At 44.6% G+C, this 24252-nt stretch overlaps 1 protein-coding gene across 3 annotated transcripts in view; it reads left to right on the plus strand.

Annotated features, from left to right (window-relative positions):
- LOC135401734 (synaptotagmin-5-like) overlaps positions 1-24252 on the plus strand; it is a 188761-nt gene that overhangs the window by 113220 nt on the left and 51289 nt on the right. For 2 of the 3 annotated variants that reach the window (XM_064634289.1, XM_064634290.1), the window contains exon 3: positions 10679-10933. In XM_064634289.1, the coding sequence (XP_064490359.1) occupies positions 10715-10933 (219 nt within the window). In that variant the 5' untranslated portion in view covers positions 10679-10714. The other variant, XM_064634292.1, reaches the window with a different exon arrangement.

Raw genomic sequence — 24252 nt, forward strand, 5'->3', positions numbered from 1 at the left:
ATGCGAGGGAGAACAAACTGCTCCAGTAAAACAGTTCCAGTAGTGATGCATGTGCACGTACAAACGTGTGATTGCGCAAAGGAATGTTTTCCGGAGAATGCCGATGTTGTTGATTGAGTTAGCGCAAACTGGGCTATATTCTGCAAAAACCTTTTGCAGAATATAACCCAGTTTGAGCTTGAGCCTCGGGGCTCAAGAAACATTGCTCGCATTACACATGCAGGTAGAATGGCCTGAAGAAAGAAGGGTTATATAGGAGAAGAAGGGAAAGAGAACAGCCTCACGATGATTATTGACATCTGGATGATACATTGAAACTGTACCCGCCACGAATGGTAATTCTTTATGCACCCTAATGCTCTCTAACCGAATAGGTACACAAAACATGACTTGCCATGCCACACTCCGCGTTAACCGCATTTCAACACAGAGCAACAGTGTAGCATCAGATTTCAAGCAGCAATTTCATGTAGGTAGCCCTTCCCTGAGCTGGCGAAAAAATAAATACTTAAGAGAAACAGAAATAAAGGAGCAAATTGGAAATATAATTACGCTCTAAATATAGTAATCTTCTTTCGCTGCTTTGGCGCGCTATTAAACCCGCTTCCGGTACGCTTCCATCGCTACGGGCCAGATAAGGGCATGATTAAACACACTGCCTAGAACGTCAGGCATGATCGTTTAAATATTGATAAATTCTCTTCCAACACCTGCTGCTCCCCACATAACGTACAACAAAATCCTGCAGTTGGCGTGCCAGGCGCTTATTACACATTTTAAATAAGGCTGTTACAAGCTCACATCAATAAAACCTGCAAGAAGGACGAAAGAAAAAATCGGAACAAGTTTTCAGTATTAACACTTTTCACCGCCTCCGCATCGTATGTCTTCAATGCAAGGTTTGAAAAAGGCAGTTATCCTATCGCACTTTTTACACGCTTTTCTGTTTACTTTTCTTCATTGACCACAGCCACATCCTATTCTTCTTCGTGGCCTTCGTTTTCTTCGAAAGGGGCCCTGACTGCGACGCAATCTAATTAATGTGTTTGTGCCAGCACACACATTTTGAGCTGTCCTTTACGGCCTTTGTGAGCCACCGTTTCGAGCCCTCTCCCTTCACCCCGCTAATAAGGCGGGACAACGATGTGGAGCTTTTCGTGTTTTTGTTATTTCATGTGTTATTTGTTTTTGGCTGATAAGTGACTGCGGAAATAAGTTTTAAAGCCCTGGAAACTTTACAATCTCCCTGGAAGAGGTAGAAATCTTGTTAGATTGTTTTCTCGGGTTTGATTGAATTGAGGAAGCTTTTCGAGGAGAGTTACTCCCCGTCCCTGCTTTCTCAATGCTAGCGAGAAACTTAATATCCGTTCGCCGCAGCAATTGATCAGCGAAATAACAGGGCGCGCGATGAAATCTGCAGTTTTTTTTTGTTTTTTTTTTTCTACGCTGTGTAGCTTTATGACGGTCTTTCGATATCACGAAGAACTAACGTTGCTTCGTTGTAACTTTACGGGAGGTTTTACGTGTCCGAAACGGCGGCGAGGTTCGTAGATACTTGTAAAGAATCGTCGTAAGTTATGCAGCGTAAATTCTGTAAACAGTCAATGGTGAGGTCAATCTCTACTACCTTTTACGGTAGCTTCTCTGAGGGTGACGTATACTTGAGACGTAATAACGAACGCACCCGTTTAGCATTTTTGCTATGAACCCCTTTCTCGGAAAACAGCAGTTATGAAGTAACGTGTGGGCGGCTTCAGAGATGGCGCTGCTGCCACGGTCAGGAGCTCTTTCCCTTTGGGAGGTGCCGCCACCTATGAGAAGCGAATGCCATTCATCGTGTGCGAAAAAGAAGTAAGAAGGAAACGTCTAAGGCTCCACTGGCGTGGAATTCGAAGGACGCGCGTCGTCTCCAAGACCGCGTAGAGTCGTAAACTCGTACTGGATTACGTTACGCTGAAATTATGCTTATCATACGTCTCGCTCTTTCAGCTATCGGACGTGTCACAGGATTACAAGAGATAGAGTATATTATGTGAGGGGGAAAATGAACGTATAATGGCTGATGACCGGAGGCGCGCTGTTATTATTTTATTGTTCATACGCGCAAGTGTTCATCCATTCTTTTAACTAGTCTTGTTACTTTTGTACTTGACGTAAGTGATGTGCACAAGAGGTTTACATCGAAAGAAGTATTTTTGCTCAAAGAGAATCTAACGAAGGGAGCATCGCAGATATCAGCAAAGCACGAAGTATGTTTGCAGGCAACAGCACGCACGCTGTAGACTAAGAGCATGTACTGCCTGTAAAGCGTGCTCTGCCACATTTAGACAAAGTATGCGGAGAAGCTCGCTTTACACTTTTTCACTTCGTTCGTTTTTGCTGGCTTTCGCGTTCGCGTGCTCGACGCGCAGAAATACACACGCAAGAAATTCGCAGAAAAGACTTACCCTTCTGCGTGAACGCCGCTGTTATTATTATTATTATTTTTCACGACGTCAGCAGATGTTCCACACAATATATTTCATAGCAGTTTGTCGCCAGAGCTGCTTCGTGACCAGAATTCTTCCGAAGCAAGGAGTAAAGCACCGTACAATGCAACATAACAGTGAACATTGGTGTGGTACCGCTTCCCCATTTTCGTTGTCCCTGCTCTTTTAGAAACTCCAGTCCAGTGGAACTCGAAATACAAGAGGGCTGTCGTAAGAGTGGCGGACAATGGAATGCAAGTTCGAGTTCAGAGGGGAAAAAAAAGAGTGTGGAGCTGAATGCGTAAACTAATCGTGTTTTTCTTTATTATTATTATTATTATGTGTGTGATACCCTACCCTTAGTGGTTGTGGCTTTTTGTTGTTGTTGAAAGGCAATTGGTTGAAAATTGCATTGCAAGATTAGGTAGTAGTTCAGAATGTCTATAACGCCCTCAAAGCCGAACAGGGTGAGCCGTTTTTGAAACATGCTTCGTCAAACTACGCTGTGAGTGTTATTCTCGCTTACCTCGAACCATGATTACTAGCACGTGCCGCAGTGCACATTACGTTATCATTATATATGTATCATATTACCGTCCGAAATACATACGTTACGTTTTCATAGTGATATATGTACATCTCCCGACAGACAACGCACAACTTGTAAAGCAAGAAATTTCAAGAATACAACTTTCGTATCCGAAGCAAGTCCATAGATAATTTCCTGTCGGATGACAGAAGATCAGACTCAGACCGTAAATAAAAAATGCTCTCATTACTTTTTACGAGATACACCGTTTCCGTCGTGGCATCGATAAGAACTGTCAGTATCCGCCCATCTACTCGTATTACGACAAAACTAATTTTCTTGGTGGTGATACATGCTATAGTGTAACGTCAACCTTTGACGTCGACGCATTTAAAGAAGGCACGTGCTTCGATTTTCTTTGTGATGCAACATGAAGGATAATATCAATGTTACCCGACTCCGTCTGGAAGAGTGACATCAAACTAAGGTATGAACGAAAAGATATATATTAAGAAAGAATGTAGGAATATTTCATCACATGCGCTCATACAAGCTCCCTGGGACGTTCGCCAGTAAAATTGTTTTTCTTTTTTTTTTCTTTTTTTTTCTTTTTTGCCTAATTGCCGGTGACCGGATGAACGGTTGAATGACACGTGTACTGAAATTGTCTTGGGTTTCGCCAATATGTACCGTATAACGGGTGCTTGACCTTCCGGCTGTACGATGTTCTTCGTTGAGAAACAAACTAAATTGAATTAGAGAGATGATGTTCGTCTAGACAGAAAACATATTTAATTACAAGAAGGTGCTCCCCTAGCGACTTTGTTTCAAACATTCTTGCAAGGTCGAGGGAAGATATTCGTCTAGCGTCTTTTCAAATTTTTGGGTGCTTTGTACGCCTCGTGGGCGTGCGCTTTCATGAGATTCGCGCTTACTGTATGAAAAGCTGGTTTCGCTTCATACGAAAAGTTTCACCTGAAACCTACTAAAATTGTATATATTCAGTTTCCAGATAAGGCCGAAAAGATCTACTAAAGCTCCAAGACGATATTTCTACTTCGGAGATTTGGATGCGGTGTAGGAGAGGAAAGTCAGCCAAGAGATACGTAAATCAAAATCGTATCAAGAAAATGAGCGCACAGTGAGCTGCTTGTGTCATTCGGAGGTAGATTAAATACAGATATACCTGTCGCTCTCAAGCAAGACCAGCCAATTGTGTGTGTGTGTGTATTTTATCTTCTTTTTTTTTAGAATTGGTCGGGTGCCGAATTCAATTTAACCATTTTTTTTTAAATTTACTTATCAATTCACCTGCCAATCAAATCTTCTTTGACTACTGAAGACGAAATACGTCCGGGGCCTTAGTACGAGGAGTAAATTGTCATAAATTCTGACGCAGTACTAAATACCTGTCAAGAATAATTGATTTTCGCGAAAAAGCTCAAATAATACCACTCAATATTATTGTACAGGGCGTTTTATTTTTATTTTAATGGTTATTTTTGTTGATCCTTTAAATATCTCTTCTTAAAAATGTGAGAGCAGCACTGTTGCCATTTTTTGCGTGTGGATTACGCGGCCAGGAGAACGTCCTATGGGAAAGAGCATGTATCTACTGGACGATTAATTACCTAAACTTCATGAATTGACTTCTTCATTAGATGTTTTCGCGAAACCGCGAGAGAGCACAATTGGAGGCAATCACTATTTCAATCCACCCTATTTCTTAAAAATCCTGAAGCGAGCACGTATACTTTCAATTACAAATCGCCAAACTGTGATATGCAAATGAGGCGAAACTACGCACTTCTCGAGCGCAGAAACGACATCGCTTCAGCTTATCTGGGCCCGAAAGAGGTCTATCTGTCTATCTTGTCAGCAGATCACCGTTTATTACAATCAGCTCGATCGCTACAAAACACGTGGTCCCCCGACGCGAACGCTCATTCGCTGTTTTTTGAGCTCGAGAGGTGTGTAGTTCTGGTTTCGCCTCATTTGCATAATATATTTGGCTATTTATGTCTCAAAGTACGTGCTCGTTTGAGGATGTTTAAAAATCGGGATGAATTGAAATAATGGCTCGCTACATTTATGCTATTTTGCACTTCCCCGAAAACATCTTATTAAGAAGTTCATTAATGAATTTTAGGTAATTAGTCGAGCAGTTCTTACATGCTCTTTCTCACGGGATGTCCGCCAGGCCGCATAACCCACAGTCTGTGAAAACTGCATCTAGGTATCATAGCTTTATTATAAAAATTCTGTAAAGGATTAAAAAAACGCCCTGTAGTGTTGTACCGTGGCGATAGTGAGACTTTCAAATTGTTTTTTAAAATCAATATGCGGTTTCACTGAGGTACGGTTCCCGCTAAGTCTTGTTAGCGATGCCTTTGTTACATTGCACTTGCAGAAAAGATTAGATTTGTTAGATTTGAGAAATACTGTGTATTGTTTACCATCACCAAGGTTTCCAGTGTGTTTTCCCCCCTTCGAAAAATTAGAATGAAACCCCATTTTTACTCTTGTACAACTTAGGTTTATTAGCTGATATTAGAGAACAAAACACAGTGTAACATAAATTTTAGTTGTTTGGCAATACGTCCCCTTAAAAAAGGCAAGAACACCATCCAAAAGATTTTCTGTTTCTTGCGCGTTATGAAAGGATATGGCATCACTTGACAACTGACACAAAAAAATTCTCCGTATGATACATTTTTCTGAGAACAAAACGCACCCGAACATCGATTGTGTTATTGCACCTCGAACAAGGGTGTATTGCAATTTCTTTATTTCTTCCTTTTTTTTTCTTTTCTTCTTTCTTTCTTTCCTTCTTTCTTTCTTTCTTTATTTCGTCATTTTTGTGAAAATACACATTGTCAAGGGGGCCCGGTAGCCGAGCTAGAAGTGGGGCCACCCGTCTATAGAGGCAAATTGTAACGCTAGAACAGAAATAAGGGGTGTAACAAATGAAAAAAAAAAGTAATAAAAATATATCACACTTGCAAAAACCTGCAAATCATTATAGGTATCAGTTACTCGAATATTCCACAAGTCGGTGCAAGTGAATTTGTGCGAGAACGGTAATCAAGTATGTAGGCTGAATATGGCTTTGTACGGGTTAAAGCAATCTGGACAGACATGGTACAAGACCCTGGATGCTATACTTCAAGAACAAGGGTACAAGCGTCTAAAAATTGACAGAACTCTAATTGACAGAACAGAATTGACGAACTATATGCCATCCTTCTCTTTCTACAGCACATCGCTGATTTTACACCCCGGGAATGGGCAGTCTTTACAGACTCCAAATCTGCACTTCAAGCAATTGAAAATTCCGGCATACGAGGCCCATCCGCACCTCTAGTCACAGATGTGTTAATGGCTTACCACACTATCTACGCCGCAGGCCACAGGCTAGTTCTCCAGTGGGTTCCAGCCCATTGTGGTGTCGTGGGGAACGAGCAGGCCGACAGCGCCGCAGAAGCAGCACTCTCGTATCGGAAACGGACCCGTATTGTTCTGCTGAGAGGAGACCGCCGTTCAATTCTGCGACGCCTAGTGACACCCCTGGCTTCCCCCAACGGACAACCGACATTCTTCCCCTCTCTATGTTGAGCAGACTTGATCCAACGCTCGCCTAGCGCATGCCACGAAACACCTCTCGTCAAGATGCTGCATTAGTCCACCGAATGCGCCTCGATGTGGCCTTTACAGCTCAGTGGCGTTACCGCTTGAGACAAGTTGACTCTCCTACCTGCTGCCACTGTGGTGCTCTTGAGGATCTGGAGCATATTCTTCTTCATTGCCCTCACTACGAACCTTCCCGAATCACACTCTCCGAGTCTCTTCGTCAGCTGGACTCTCGCTCTTTCTCCCTATCGAAATTGCTTGGTCCCTGGCCTAGTCCAGCGAAGCAACGCTTTGCGCTCAAAGCTCGTCTGACATTTCTGGAAACAATCAGACTTGGATCGTTATTGTGAAGGGGCTCGTTATTTTATTCCCCCCGTTCCAACCAGCAATGGGGTAGAGTATCGCTGTGGCGATGAAACTCCCCACTCTACAAGGTCAAAAATAAAGTTGTTGTTGAAATAAGGAACAATTAGCGAGCCAGCTGATATAACAACCGGTATGTATAATATTTATTGCAGCGCAGATGTAGTTGGTGCTCAGTGCGAGACATAAACAGCCAATCAGTTGTTACTTGTCACTTGTTACGAGTGTAGAGGCCTTTTTTTTCTCTCTCATTCTCTTTCGACTGAAAAGCGTTAGAGGAGAAAAATGGTGATGACACCACATGAACATGTGTTGGCCTACCGGAGAATACCACGAGCTTGGTCCTCCTCCTGGTCACTGTTAGAGACGGATGGAAAAATCAGGGGCTTTCCGCGCCTTGACATGGCACAATTTTTAACTGTTGGCTTTAGATTGTGCCAGAAAATTCCATCCAAGTAATGAGTAGTGTCATGACGCATTACTCGGTCAAAATGTAACGCATTAACATTACTCATGTTTGTAAGTCAAACGTCGACTTTTGACTTACAAACATATGCTATACGTGCAGCCAAAGAGCTCCTGCTAATTTTTTTCCCTTAACATTACTCAGCAATTTTTGCAAGAACTAATGCATTTAAATATAGTTTCTTTCCTCGAACGATAGAAGATTGGAATTCATTGCCCGGAAGTGTTTTCGAGTCAGATAATTTTATAAGTAACGTGAAGCAATTTTATTTTTGATCTCAATGGAATGCCTTGTGGTGTTGATTTAATAGATATAGTGTGTGATCGTGTTTTGATGGGTCAATTTACTGAGATCTGTTTTGTTGTCCATTGTTGAATATGTGTCAAACATGTCTGCCACTCCTGTTTGGGCCACATATTGGCTTACAGTATTAATAAATAGAATAATAAATAAATTAGCAGGTGGCATGCTTGACACAGTCCTCCCTTTGTCTCTTTCATTCCCGTTTTGCATGACGAAGAGCTTGGGGCTTGAAACGTCGCACCGCCCGTTATCACCCGCCCTCACTTAGTCGACCAACCCCTTCTTAGTACAAGAGTCCCCTTTTTTATTATATTTTATTGTATTGTATTTCATTGTTTCTTAGTTATGTGTACTCGGCAGCCGCGCTGTTTTTACTCATTACTCCCCACCTCCGCATAGCGCCACAAAAGTGGTACGTACCTGTCCCATCTAAATGGGGACGAGTCAAACAGCAGTCTTTTGCCTTTCGTTATGAAACTTCCGAGTGATCTCGGCTGAACAGCAATAACTCGAGCACCCCCTACATGATTACAACGAGCATCTCGTTCCGAAGTTGTCGTGACGAGCAAACATACGAGTGCCACGAAAGAATGGCGCTCGTAAAAGCTTGCTTTCCTTCTATAAAGAGCATACGTGCACTAGAGCACGCTCCTCGATGCTTTCCCTTCCGGTACAGGAAGCATTACTTGCGACTGCCGAACAAGTAAACGGAAAGCGTGCATCACTGCACGTATACCCTTGTTGTGGAAAAGCCCTCCTTACGGCTTGATTGTGTGCGGGTTTCCAGGGTCATGAGGGTTACTGCCGACGCATATTAAAGCATTTCTACTTACGCATGAGTGTGCTTGGTTCATCTAGAAAAAAAAATTTGCATATCAACAGAGCAGAAACGTGAGTAACTCAAGCGTTCTATCAAGTTTTTATCTCTCTGGTTTCCCGAATGTTTTTGATGCGCTAAGGCGCCAGTATTCGCTGCGAGCTCCGGGACCGCTCTGCAGCAGCAAAAGTTTGACATTTTTCCGGAGTATCTTTCAGATAGTAGTATCTTTGACCTTCAATCGGAGGGTGTGGGTTCGAATCCCACTCCCGGTGCCTTTTCTTCAACTGCCATCATTCCATGTTTGAGAGCTCTTCTAAGCCCAGCGGTTCCTCGAGACTTATAAGAGAAATTGAATTTACTTGCGTTTGTGCCGAGCTGAGAGCGGACGGGAAGTCTTAATCTTCGAGCTATCGTGAAGTGAACGTGACAAGAAATTAAATCACAGGCGTAAATAATTATGTCTATCTTACTGGTCACCGGAATGAGGTAAGAAATACGGATTACGAATCCCGCATGCGCGCAATACTTATAAATCTAATTTATATGTAGTCGCAATGTGTAACCTCTATGTACTTGTTCAGTCTTTAAGTCCTTTCGGATTGTAACTCATTAATTTTAAGTCCGCCGAGAGTTTCTTATACGTTCTTATAGTTCTATTTCTTCGGCTCCTTGAAGAACAGACAATACACACTACCAATATAAACAACAAATACCAGGATATACGGGCTCATAAATGCGAGTGACGAGATTCATTTCGGCTTATTTCGTTCTTCATTTTTACCGATCCAGTCGAATCAACGCGCTCATTATTCCAGTAAGAATCTCAGCGCCTAAACTCCTCGGCCCATTACAGTTGACTATGGCATAAGTTTTGTTCCGCCCTCGGGAGCGGAACGACCGCGAATAACGGCTAATTGGACCGCACGTGGGATGCATTAACAGGCAGAAATAACACTGACTAAATATTTAAGGGGGGGCTGAACCTAACGAGCACGCGCTGGCGCCAAGCATTAATGCTCATTAATTTCCCGCATTAACCGGCTTTCTGCGCTACAAAAGGGGGGAGGTATATGTTTATTTGAAGAAAAAAAATAGGAAAACGGGAAGGTCGCTCATAACACCTACGAAAGGTAGGATGCCTCAGTACTAGCTCCCTCTGCTAGGGAGCTAGTATTCAGGATCCCTAACGATGTCGATGTCGATGGTGCGGACAACGAGGACGGTGGCTACGAGTACAGTCGTGGAATGTACATACATGGGGATGTTTTTTCTTTACGCAAAATGGTCTTCTCGTCGCACTTCCAACTTTTACGAAGTCTTTGATGGAGATTATTTTCAACGACATATTTATTTCAACTTTTGAATTACGTCACCGCGTCTTATGTGCCGTATTCCACACACGAGTGTTGTTAGTTGACAGACTATTAAAGACTCTTGACTGATTACTCGTCGAGAAATCCCGACGCACGTGAGCACTGTGCGCTCGCGTCGCTCCTAAAATGGATATGCAACTTTACGGACTTTGGTGGCGCATTGTGAACATGCGTGCCAAACTGCTAGAACATCAACGTAGAGACGTGCTTCCTCTACAAGTACAACTATTGCCTTGAGCAAACAAAACAAAAAAAGAAAAAGGCAAAAAAATGAAATAATGTCCCTCCCCAATACTCATTCACTACAACCCATGCGATTAGTGTTGATTGCGCTCCGATTTTGTGTAGCTCAAATAGAGCTTCTGCCTTCTTATTCTTTGCAAATTATGTTCATCGGATTAGTGCCCCTCCCGCACTCATACGGTGTGCTTAACGAACACGCATGCCCCACTCGAGACACTAATGAGGACACGAGCATTATGTCCCATTCTCCTTTATTATTTCTCGGTACCGCTGAAAAAAACAAACAAAGAGCAAGGCTGAAAGCTGAGGTTTAAACTTTGTGGCTTCCGTAGTGTCATCCTTCATAACTGTCCCCTTATCTGAACGGGCTTCCACTGACACTTCACCTTTGCTTTCGGCCCGCTTATTGCCACTCAGCCGTCCTCCTCATTCTCTCCTCCTCTTATTTTTATTTTCTTTTCTTTTTTTTGTCCTTTTTTTCAGAGAGGCAATATCGACCGCAGCGCCTCCGCGGTTACCATGGTTTCGCCCTCAGTTCTCGGAGCCGCCGCTGCAATGGGGCTGGCGCTGCTCATAATCGTCTCAGTGGTCTTCTACCGGTTCTACGCCCGCAACCGGAAGTTGGCGTCCCTGACGCAATTTCCGGGGAGCTACAACCACGCCTCCTCCAGCAACGTAGCCGGCAAGAAGAGGTTATTGGTCATGACCGAAGCGAAAGCCTCCATGGCTCAGCAACAGGTAGGCACAGTATCAGCAGTCTCTGCGCTCCCGAACGCAATCTCGGCATAAAAGAGAACTTGTTGCGAGTGACTGGGTTAAGTGGTGGACGGTCGCCTGGAGGGCTTCAGGTGCAGGAATGTTTGAGGTAGGTGCACAGGCGTATTTTCGCGATACAAAAAGTTCACTTGAGCTCTTCATTGCATTGTACAGGGTAATATGCCGTGCATGGAGATGAAGAGTTACCAATCAGTCTCGTTCGCATTTAGGAGCAACGCATTAACATAAAATGAGGAATTAATCGCGCATTTTAGCCTTTGCATAAACAACATGCAAGACATAGTTTGGGATAAGTTAACACGTGCGTATGTTTGGAAGGAGCTCCTCGAAAGCTTTACAGTTCGAAATATTTGCGGATGCCTTACTTAAGACACGCACTGCATGCACGCTGTTTAACATTTGCAAGAATGTTTGACTAAACCTTTCGGATATTCGCAGTATCTGACCATGGTATCTGACGTACGCGCAAGTAGGCATTCTAAAATCAGTTAAGGAATGCTGTGAAAGATTTGCTTGTTCGATTAACGGATGCACCGGCGGAGCAGCTTCCGCGTTCCGAAAAGGTACGGGGCATGCTACGACTGCTCTACGAACATCTGGGATGCCCTGAACGTTCGAGACGGACGTGCATCTACTGCGCAATGGTGCGGAATGCGCTTAATTAGGAGGCCTGCTTCTCGAATGCGCCGGAAAGCGGAAAGGTCCGTGAAAAGGACCTTTCACGGACCTATGGCTATGGAAAGAAGCGCATCGGTTACTTCGCATCGGTTACTTTTCGAGTTTGCAGTTTCGAACGTTGCGAATAGCAAACTAAAGGGAATGCAAGGATATTGAAGTCAGACGCTGCATGTACAGGGTGTGTGCAGAAAAACATGACCCGCATTTTTACATGTAACGCGTTGTCTACTTAGCCGAGGAACTTCCGGTGGCGCACGACGGCGTATTTATGCGTGCGAAAGCTACAAAAAAATCCTGGAAGCCATACTCAATGTAAAAAAATAAACAAAGCGCGAAAACATGGGCTTCCATGCATTAGAATAGGGCGGTCATGACACTGCATGGTAGTGTATTTCAGTCTCATAAGAGTTATGTGCAGGCACCGCTAGGGGCACTGCCGATGAGCATCCATGTGGGACATCGTTTCGATTTATGCACCGATAGCTCCCTTAGCGGTACTTGAACACAACTCTCCTACGTGCACCATGTTGCCCTTTCACATACACCCTGTTGCCCACCATGTTGCCCTATTCTGATGCACGGAAGCCGACGTTTTCGTTGTTCCGTTTATTTTTTTAAGCTGGGTATGGCTTCCACAATTTTTCTACAGATTTCGCACGCATAAATGCGCCATCGTGCGCCACCGGAAGTTCGTTAGTTAGGTAGGCAACAAGCTATGTGCCAAAATGCGGGTCATGTTTTTCTGCACACACCCTGTATATCATGCTTGCAATCATTGCATCTGCGGCGTCTCATGGTAAATTCGTTGTCACTAATGGCGAATTCGGGTGGTCATTTCGTGGCAATTTTTTTTTTTGCCGGATCCCGACTGTTCTCGCCAGTTTTGCCAGATCTCGCATGTTCGCGTGGCATTTTCCGAGCACCAGGAATTTGCAAGATAGCACTTTATCCGCCCGGTCTCGACGCGACCGGGCAGCGGATTGTCCAACTATATCCGGTGTCGTCACCTCCTCATCGCGAGGGCCCTCATTGGCCCGCACGTCGTAGTTCACGTGGGATAGCAGACGGCGGAACCCGAAGACGAGCGACCGCGATGCCTCTAGCGTGATCCAGGCGACTAAAACTGCTAGATTCCTGTTACTCATGTTCGGGGGACAAAGGTCACGTGGTCCAGCGCTAGGCCGTGTTGCCACGAAATGACCGCCCGAATAGACCTCTCCTGTTTCTAAACGAATGACGTCATAGTGTTCGACAGCGGCACCAATTTGGTAGAGTTGAACTACGCTCGATGTTAGAGGCGAACAAGGTCACGCCCGAAAGCCACCGTCTTGAGGGGATTACGATGGTCCCTGAAAGCGACGCGACCTTCGGTCCTACTTTTCTTTCAATAGGAGGCAGCGAACAAGTGTCCATTCGTGGAACCCAGTCCTCCCCTTCCGATGTCTTTCGTTTTCAGTCTGTCTACCAACGTCATGATGACGTTTGAAAGTTGAAAGTCACTGAAAAGGTTAGCCAGCTGTAGGAGTCGAACCCACATCTTCTGGATTGCCGGTCCAGGTAGAGCCCTGGACCGGCAATCCAGAAGATGTGGGTTCGACTCCTACAGCTGGCTAACCTTTTCAGTGACTTTCAACTTTCATCGTTAATTTCTTAGGCAAATTGAGGCTTTGTATGTATTTGTCCCTTCTATGTTGTTCCAGCCTCAGAACATCAGTACTCTCATGATGACGTTTCTCGGGTAGAGGTTTATTCGCCGTAAGTACGCAGTTCCGCATTCTGTGTTACATTACGTGATGTGTGGGCTGCTTATGTTTGCAGAAAAAAGAAAAGGAGACGAAGGATTTGTTCCCTTTGTTCGGCGTAGATGCACATTGGTTGCACATACGTAGGAGATGAACTGAATAGAGCTAGCGCCGCATAATAAGTAACCATTTGACCTTCTTAAGACGGACAAATGGAATGAAGCAAGAAAACGTGGATGCAGGAAGGGCATATTATTCTATATTGTATGCCCATCTCTAGAACTACCCCCGAAGGAAAAAAAAAAGTGCACTTTTATTCCATTTTGTATTCCATTACTCCCTTTCAGTACTACATGCATTCAAGTTTATGCGACGTACTGGAACTGTTTGAAGTACTGGGGAGTAAATTTATGGGTCAATCTAAAGAGGTCAATTTGCAATATAGAGGAGAAGCAGCTGCGATTACTCTTCTTCTTCTTCTTCTCCTCCTTCACCTAACAGCGTACGTGATCACTCTTGGGATGCACAACTCCCAGTTCCTTACGCTTCAGAGATAAGGCAAGTCGACCGATTTAACCAATTAAGTGCGTCTCAGAAACTTAATTGTCTCTAATGAAAGAACATTACGCGGCAACTTTACACGAACAGAGGAAATTAAATTTCTACAAAGTTCCGGGGTTCTGGTGAGCAATTATCTATAACGACCTTATTCCTCTATTCTTTGCACATAAGACTCTGTATGTCTGCCCCACACTGCTAGCAAGCGGAAGGCTGAAAGAGTTTACGAAGTGTCGCCACTCTGGAAGACTCCAATGTCGCATCTGTTACCGTCTTAGCTCGTCAGAGGGACGCGCCGGCTTTCATTGATACGCTGGCGCGCTGCTTGTGCCCAGTCTTTCATGCTTCAGCTGCTTTCGTGGAGGCAGCACAGCAAGAAATGGTGAAATGGCAGGGCATAACTACAGGGCGCGCTAGAGACAGAATAATGAGCTGATTATTATTGTTATTATTATTATTATTTATTATTATTATTATTATTATTATTATTTGAGTTCTTTTTTTTTCGCAAAAGCTACTATAGGGTTGTAATGTGCCAAACAACCAGGTAATGTGACGAACCTAGTTAAAACTTGAAATGCTCATGTTGAAACCACTTAGAATAATGGGCTAACATTCGGTGAATGCGGGTTATGTGCTAGTGTTGATGATTGATGAGTACGAGTATTAAACCACCACGGGTATGCCATCGAGCACTGTGGTATTCGAAGTGCGTGCCAACTGAAATATTGGTGGTAGATATTTTTAATGCGTTATAACGAATTTTGAATATTTTAAATTTAATGTCGGCTCGAATCCCGACATTCCGCTTGCGCTGTCTGAGGTTTTCCTTTGGTTTTCCGGCAGACTTTCCAGACGAATGTCGGCACATTTCCACTTGAAGTCTGCCCAGGACGCGTGCTATCCCCCCTTGTCTCCCACTTCTTCCTGCTGTCCTCTCTCCATCTGTCCAACCCAGTACGCCGCTCATAGCCACAGTTGCTTCGCGGCGCCAACACGGAATTAAAACAAAATAAACGGTATCGGAATTACCGCAACTTCTGTGGCATCGCGCTGAAAACAAGGTGACAAAGGAAGAATACATAACAGATGACGGCATTCTGCAAAACGGTGCTTGCACAGTGACGAAAGCTACATTGGCCGCCTGCAGCGTTTATCAAAACGATAAATAGATATCACAATCATTAGTTCGCCAGGCGACGATAATTTTGGCACAATTACGCATCTGTTTTTAGATTTAGCGACTTTTAGCGACTGAATTTGGCCACTTGAGATCGAAAAAATGTGGCAACACTGTTTGCTGGCAACACTGGCAACACGTAAGGCAAAACCTTACGCGTCCAAAAGACGGTAACGAAGACATCTTTTAGGTGGTAGGTTGATCTTCTTTCGCGTTCTTGTTGTCACTAGAGTCCCTATTTAGGTACTTTAGTTGTCACGTACTGCTCGATAAAAGGGTGGGGGGGGGGGGTATGTTTATTAGGAGAAAGAAGAGAGAAAGAGGAAAGGGCAGCCAGGCTAATGCCGGCTGCTCGATGACCAACAGAACATGCATAACGAGAGGTGGACCGCAGCCAAAGAGACGGACCAAGGAAACGAGCAGGTAGCGAAATGAACAAAATGGGGCTGCATTGCGGTCGCCTGCAACCCTCAGCCTTCCCTTCAATTCCCTATTGACCATGTTTCACGTTGCAATACTGTGAGTGCTGCTATTCCTTTACCGAAAGAAAGAAAGTGGAAAGAGAGAGAGTCGTCGTTGCCGGTAAGGCTTGGCAATCTCGCGTCCTATTTCTTCGGGGAATCAGATTTGCGAGGATGCATCGGGATAGCAATACATTTTTTTTCTTTTTTTTTTCTCTATTGTTTTTGTTTTCTTCTTTTAGGTTGCGCGAGCTTCGTATGAGGATCCCGTGTTTCTCGTTCCCGTATACATTCCACAAGTTATCGTTCGATGGCAATGTTAGGACTATATGGCAAAGCAAGAAAAATCGTATAGGCAGAGTTTACGTAAGGTGTCCTTCCACGTTATTCTTTATGAGCGATTTTTCGCGGCGCGTTTTAAATTAGGTTATGCCTCCTATACGTAAAGACACCGTAGAAGAAAACTTTTACGCAACCAATGGCGCGTGATAATCTGGAAAAAGGAAACTGTTCTTGCACGAGGTTTTCTTTTTCCTGTCTTTTTCTCTTTCTTTTTTCGTTGATTTCAGGCAGTCAGTCTATTTTCCGTTAAGGATTGTGGGGATGAGCAAGTACGCAATGCCTGAACGAGTTGGTTGCAACTACTCTAAACCTAAAACAAATAGCAGGCTCACTGTGTCGTCTCCCTACCTCGGCGAACGAACAGAACGCGGATTTAAAGGCAAGTCCATTTTGGCGTCAGTTCTTTCTCTCTCTTTTTCTCTTCGTTACTCGTACTCGTTAATATACCAAAGGCAGAACAACACACTGTGAGCATTCCAATCTACGGTTTAAGCGCTAAAATTCGTCGGTATAGTTTGTAAACGCGGACCGTAGCAGTAGCAGAAAGTTCTCGCAAGTGTCGTTTAACGGGCATTCTATATTTCTGAATAATTTATTCGCCGCTTTCTCGCACTCACATAAATGTAAAAATACAGACCGCCATCGCACATTCCACAAGTTACGCCACGGACAGCTTGCGGAATGCGCGACGCTGCCGCTCCGTTTTCCTTGCTATGGCAAGTACGCTACGTGAGCTGAGTTTTCTTTTCCTTTTACGAAAGGACAGCGTGTTATTCTATAATTGTAATGAACCACCGGCTGCATAATTTTTCTCAAAGAGTCGTAAATGGTGGTCGAAGATGTACACCGGGAGTCTGTACTCCCCGCACACAATGTTTATTCGCATGACGTCACGCACAATGGGGCCCCAGAGTCGCTAGCAGATTTGGAGCCTGGTACAAAGCCTGACCATCCTCATCTTGTTCGCAACAAACACAACTTTATTTTAGATTGTGAATGGGGAGTTTCATCGCAAGGGGCGATACTCTACCGCATTGCCGGTGGCGATGTGAGGAATGAAATGATGAGCCCCTTCACAACATGGATGGAACTCCTATGGTATCCAGAAAGGTCAAGAGATCTTTGAGAGCAGAGCGTTGGTGGGCTGGATGTGGCCAGGGACGAAGCAATTTTGTGAGAGAGGGGGTCGAGCTGATTAAGAGACCAGGAAAGTGCGGTTTGGGACGGTTGGTAGAGTGGGCAATGAAGAAGAATGTGCTCTAGATCCTCTAGAGCACCGCAGTGACAGCATCTGGGAGAGTCAACTTGTCTCGAGAGACAACGCCACTGAGCTGTAAACGCCACATCGAGTCGCATTCGATGAATTAATGTAGCATCTTGACGAGAGGTGTTCCGTGGCATGCGGAAAGCGAGCGTTGGATCCACTCTCCTCAGCGTAGATGGGGGAGAGTGTCAGTTGTCAATTAGCGGGAAGCCAGGGGTGTCACGAGGCGTCGAAGAATGGAACGACGGTCTCCTCTCGGAAGCGCAATACTTGTCCGTCTCCGAGACGAGAGAGCTGCTTCTGCGGTGCTGTCGGCGTGTTCATTCGCGACGACACCACAATGGGTTGGAACCCACTGGAGAACCAGCCTGTGTCCTGTTTTCGTACGCAAAGCGCCGTTCATATGGCGTTTCGAAGCTATCGTACTCTCTGAATGTCCCTGGAAATTTTCACATGTTCGGCATTAATAGATCTCCATTTTGCATCATGGTGGTGACGTCAGCGAATAAGCATTATAGGGTTTATTCACTGGGTTCCTATAGGGTTCATTAGTTAATTCCCCGCGTCACCACCAGCAATGGGGTAGAGTATCGCCCTTGGCGATGAAACAAACCATTTCTCATCTTAAAAATAAAGTTGTTGCTCTTAATTCACTGCGTCACCCCTCCAGAGGGCACTAGCTTCTAACTTTGAAACATCAAATATAGGTTGAATACGATGTGAATGAAGGCCTGGACGGTCACAACATGAGGACCTACATTATAACGGATAATCTGCTGGCGACAGTGGCGCTCTAATGCGGACGACATCGTGCGAATAAGCCCTAATATCTAGCCTTATCTTTCCACCTGTTAATAACTCCGCACCGCTAATGGCGTTCCTTGTTTCACGCCTTCAGCAAAGTTTTCCTAAGCCTTTCGAGTCGTTTTCTCATCGTACTAACTATACATTCGTTACATCTGTGCTGCTAAACGCTGCTCGTTTATCAAACCCTTTCACCAAGTTCTCGTCTGCCGTTTAACTCCACTATTACGGGACATTAGGGGAGCGTTAGTGCAGTGAACTCCGGAGCACGCTCCGGCATTCTCAACCTTGTCCGCCCTCCGAAACACACGGCACTTCCCTCTCAATAAATTAAGACGCTGCCTTTCCAGGAACTCCGCTGCATCGTTTTTGTGCAGCGCGCGCGCGCGTTTCTCAATCGATAAAGTGGCTCTCACGTCCGAACGGGTTCATCACCGAAAAATGGGGAGAAGAGGGGTACATATAATGTGCGGGACTGATTTTTCTTCAAAATGCTTATTCAAAATTGTCCTTGTCATTGTCCTTGTGTTTTCATTCTTTTGAGTACTGCAGGGTGCGTGATAGTGGTGTGTTTCGAGAGGTTCGCGAGTTGAAAAGTTGCTTCAAATCTAACGGTAGAAATCTAATATTACGGAACAAATAAATCGAAACTTGGCCGGGTACCTTGAATTTTGCTGTAACGAATTAAAATTTAAAAAAAAACTACAAAGACCAAAAAGGAAATAAGTCTAAAAATTACACTAATCAAGATTATCTGTGAAAGTTTTTTGTGTTTTTTTTATTGCATGTTAGCACCGCGAAGCAACTGTGGCTATGAAAAACTTACAAGTGCTTTCAACGCTATCAAAGAGTTGCGTCAGGATTTCTCGTGAGTATGTCGTTATCGATTATGTGTGCACCGCAGAACCGCTATGAGAAAATGCGGGCCATGCATCACCTGCTATTCTTTCATGGTCAATTCACACGCACAATCAACCAACAACAATCAATGTTTCCAAGGGAATCTTGAACGTGTACGAAATACTCGTTCGAGGGCAGCGTGACATATAAATTCTGGACGCTTTAGCGAGCATAGCGAAATTTTCCAACGAAGAAGCCGACCATGGCAAAGTCTAACGTTTGTTCGAGATTTACAGCAGTAGCTGTTAACGAGAAGGTCTCGGGAAATCGCTGTGGCTGCATCACAAAACCCTCGGTTTCGGTGATGCAAAGCAAGTTCAAATAAACTAAAGCTAATAAAAGCAGTTTTAACATACTCAGAGGTGGGTACCTTATTCCGGAAAGTGTCCCGATTTTTCGGCGTTTCCTCTTTTGCCCCGATTTTAGTAATATTTTTGTCCCGCTAATCCCAGCTCAATACACATCAAGACTCACTTCACAGATCACAGGACAGTACTCGTCACTCTAAAGTAGTTGCGCATATATCAGCAATAAAAGTGTCAACATCCACGCACAACAGCCGAAATTCGCGTTACACAATCGTAACCGTCCTGTAATTTTGTGGCATTATACTAGTGTCGTTCTACTCATTCTCATGCTAAGTGGCGTCAGTAACAGAAGTGTTCAGCAAGGTCTACAAGCTATGTCCTTTAGGCAATATGGTGCGATATTGATCGGCTGGCGTTGTTACCCTTGGTTCGAAAGCGAGTTACAAACCATGCAAAGATTTTGGCGAGTGAAGTAAATAAATTTCTCGATTCATAATTACTTCTTATAGAGTCTCTAATACCCTAGCCACACGGCAAAGCCTAATGCATTAAACGGAATGCCATTTACTTCACCTCCTAACCAACCATCATTTCGAATGACATCCTTCTCTCCCCTGATTTGTTGAAAACAGGAGTCGTACGCCTTTTCTTGTGACAATTATACGGAACATAATTGTAACAGAAAAGGCGTACGCCACCTGTTTTCAACGAATCAGGGGAGAGAAGGATGTCATTCGAAATGATGGTTGGTTAGGAGGTGAAGTAAATGTCATTCCGTTGAATGCATTAAGCTTGCCGTGTGGCTAGGGTATAATATTGTACCTTCATTTTTTGTAGCAAAATTGTTGACGAGTACCGCCCGCCAGTCAAACCAACGTCCGTTACCGCTGGTATTCTTTCTTTTCGTTTCTCCTTTTTTTTCCCTTCTTATCTGTATCAACCTGACGTGAAAACATCGCGTGAGCAAGGAGGACAGTTCAGATTATGCGTTTCGATCGTGCTGTTCCCTTAGTAAACGCACGTAAATGACTTTCACCGTTTCCCATTAAGTGCTATTCACCTTTAGGTAATTACTCTACGGTTATTTAGGGCTGACGTGAAGTACAAAGTGCGTGAAGGGAAGTTTATGTTCCGCTATTCTCCAAGGGGGTCCGTTACTCGTTTCAAAACTACCGAATGGCTGCCATTCATATCCACAGCCACTATACCCCCAGCTCTCGTTGCGACAGCTGGGGGCCTCGTGCTATATATTTCCAGTTTTACACCTTTCTCTTTCCCTCGTCATTTCGGAGACCCATCTGATTTACGTAAGATAGATTATATTTGCTGGTTACTTTTCGGAAAACCTAGGTACCGTCGAAATTTGGTTAGTCGCAAAGTGATTCATGTTTCCTCAGCAGAAGGGGATTTCAACACGTTATGGTATTCTATCCACAAACCAAGATCTCGCGCAAATATCCGTGCAAGATCCGCGAATTATAACCCCACCCACGTACACCTCCAATAATGATGTCTCCATCCACACACGAGTTTTCAACCGAACGACTTAACGCAGACGAACTGCACGGCTAAAGTACGTGGGGATTGCCCAATAAAAACGACCATCACTCTAAGTGCGACATGGCACCTACGTATAATTACGTTTCCCTCATTCTTCTCTTCATTCGCGGCAGTTCAGGGAAGCTACGAGGGCGTTGCTCGCTTTGGGACAAGTTGTACAGGTCTAGCATTGATGTCGGTGATGGGATAATAGCAGCATGAAACGGAGGAAACGTGAGAAGGGACGGCTTTGTCATCACCATTAAGGGAGCGGGAAGGTCCTCAAGTGATCCCGAATGATGTTGTTTGCGCGATAGGTAACGAAGAAGTATTTACGCGTGGAGGAGCCACGAGTGGAGTCATTCGAAGACGACATTAAAAAGGTTTCTTGTTGGTTGCGGACACTAATCTGAAATGAAGTTCTCTAATGGTATATACAACGAGAGCTAGTGATCACGGCGTTGTTTGCAAGAAGAATGCAGAACACCGGAGGGCACGGAGCACGTGCTCCAGGATTACCGGTGCAGGGCTCTTACCAATTGAGCTAAACTGGCACACCTCCCCGGGGGGGGGGGGGGGGGGCGTGTTAGCTTAGCTCAATTAGTAGAGCCCTGGACCGGTAATCCCGAAGATATGGGTTCGAATCCTACAGCTGGCTAACCTTTTCAGTGACTTTCTTCTTTCATCAATCAACCGAAATATTTTCCTTTAATGAAAATAGCGTCCGTGATAAATCGCCTAATCTCAAACAGGAAAAAGGGTGGGAAGGTCGCGACAAGGTCCGATTGGCTACCGTAGTACAACTACACTCCCTCGAAACCATCCCGTATCCCAGGTTTCGTTGAGCAGGGCCTCATGAAAGAATTCCCTCTATACCTCCTTCGCAATACCGCCACCGAGGCAATATTTGAAACGCGTGGCTATCACTGGGCAAATTGGCGTAGAATGTCGGTTTCCGGGTCCCTTCTATTGATCGGTTCGGCCAAAGTATTTCGTTAATCTCAACAACTATACACTTCGAGGGAGGCTCCAATTGAAAACTCACATATAAAGCTGGAGACAGACACAGTAATTCGCAACGCGAGATGCACAGACCCCGCAAACTACAATTAGTGAGCGGCGAAGCTATATACGGTGTAGCCGTAGCACATGTAAACTGTACTAAACTATTCGTAAATGCCTGCACATAATTCGAATCTTCTCCGAGACAAATCCCTCTCACTCCGGCTTCCATGTAACCACCGTCGGGTCTCGCTGATATCGGCATTAATTACAATGACTGTGATTCATTGAACGAACGAATTGGACGGACACTGAGCAACCCCTCGCAATAAGAAGTGGATTGGATGGGCTACCAAGAACAATGGATGGCAAGTATGGAAGGAATGCTGCACTTCGGAACAACATGCGAGCTACAGTCACTGAGGTATATCTCCGCCAGTGGGGGGGGGGGGGGGGGACTATAGCCGAAAAAAGAAAAGGAAAACGCATAGCAAAACAAAACACAAAGGAAGGACGGACGGATGCGGTGAGGTGCACGAGTTCATCGGGGAGAGTACAGTATTAGATGGGTCGATCAGCAAGGCCTGTCTTCAGCAGGAAGAGAATGAGGTTTCTTGCTTTGGCGGACCGTTCGGCAGAAGAACCAGCGGGGTAGAGGATGTCTGCTAGCGAGCCCGAGGTGGAGCGAGGGAGATGTGTTTCGCGCGCAGAATGGTATGCTCGGCAGTCTCGCAGGATGTGTTCGATTGTTTCGGGTTGTTGACAGTGGCCACAGCAGGCGTCACTCCTAGAGCCTATCTTGAACAGCTGAGAACAGCGCCACCCTGGAATACGGGACATCATGCATTTATAATCGCCCTCCTCTTCCCACGAAAAATCTTCCTCGAAGCATCCAGACCATGCTCCATAGGCTCCGCACTGGGTGCGCGTTCACCAATTCTCCGCCAGTGGAAAATGTAGACCGCCACATTGGGAGCCAATCACAGACGTCTTTAGATCTGTCGGCGGATCTGACCCGTAGGAGAGTTGACTTGTCCCCACCCTTTCCATCTTACATGAGGAAGCTGCTGGAGAGAGTGGCAGCAAGCGTTCAGGGGGGAATTTATTGGCAGAAAAAGAAAAAAAGGAAAGATAAAAGGGGAAAGCGTTCGGAATGTTGCGGCTTCTTCGATATATTAGTAGCTTTGTTTTCCTTCTTACGTACACAAACATATACTGGGTTCTTCACCTGGCGTCTAATTCTAATCTAGTCTAATCTAACGTGATCGAAAATCGTGTTTAAAAAATCTACTCGTCCGAATGGGGTCAACGCTATTTATATCGGAGGAGACTTTGCCATTACTTCTGAGCACTTTTATAAAGTATAATTCGCGAGAAATTTAATTTTTCCAATTGACCTTCGAGATTTGGCACGTCAACCTCAAGCTTTCTTTGACAAAAACAGAAAGCGCACGTCGCGGTGGGAGGTATACTTATTAGAACAAGGAAAAAAAGGAGGAAAGGTCGGCACGTCGGGTTTACCCCGTTGCCATTGCAAAATACCTTCCCTACTACTCTGGTAGTAGCTGAAGAAAGACAAAAAGCGAAAATCGTCGTTTCGAAGCGGGCAAATTGCCGCCGAGCTCAGTCCTCCTCCCCTTTCTGTTTCCTTCTCGCTCTTATTTCAGATAACTTCGCGTCGCAACCATGCTGCCGTTATCAGCAGAAGCTGAGAAAAGGAAAAGTGAAAGGGCAGGTACATGGCTTCCTCGCTTCGCTTCTTTCAGACATCTGAGCGCGGCCGGCAATTTGCGCGCCTCGGTACGACGGTTTTCGCAATCTTTTTCTGGCTATTATCGTCGTAGTAGTGAATGTACTTTGCAATACAACAAAGTAAATCCCTAATGCGCCTTCTATTTCAGTGAAAAAAAAAGAAAAAAAAACGAAAAAAGAAACGTGAGGTTGATTTCGCAAATTTTGGAGTTCAATCGGGAAAATTCAATTTCTCGCGAATTAAATCTGATAAAAGCGCTCAGAAGTCACGGTAAGATCTCCCCTCAGATAAGTAGCGTTGACCACAACTGTTCAAACAAGTAGATTGTTTAGTTCGATTTTTTACCACTTTAGGTGAAACACCCTGTATACTTATTTACTTGCATGCATCGGTGACTTGAAGTAGTCAGCTCCTCGGTCGCATAACAAACATCTCTATATATTTTTCAGAGTTTATCTCAGAGTGCATGATAATACTGCTGTTTCTTTTTTCACCAATAACTCAGTACGTCGATGCCGCAAGGACACATACAAGTACCATTCACATTGAATAACTTTCGTTTTATCGCCGCGAAGCAACTGTGGCTATCACATTCAATAAGACACGCATACTACGACGGTGAATATTTTATGCCACCGGCGCACAGCAGAAGCGCTCCAACATCGAGCCCGTCAAAATATCCGAGCGAAGTCTATTGATGTAGCGAAAATAACTTCTTTTCTAAAGCGGAGTTCGTAACGTACATTTTT

The sequence above is a fragment of the Ornithodoros turicata genome, chromosome 7 (assembly GCF_037126465.1).
Source record: "Ornithodoros turicata isolate Travis chromosome 7, ASM3712646v1, whole genome shotgun sequence".
Taxonomy (NCBI): domain Eukaryota; kingdom Metazoa; phylum Arthropoda; class Arachnida; order Ixodida; family Argasidae; genus Ornithodoros; species Ornithodoros turicata.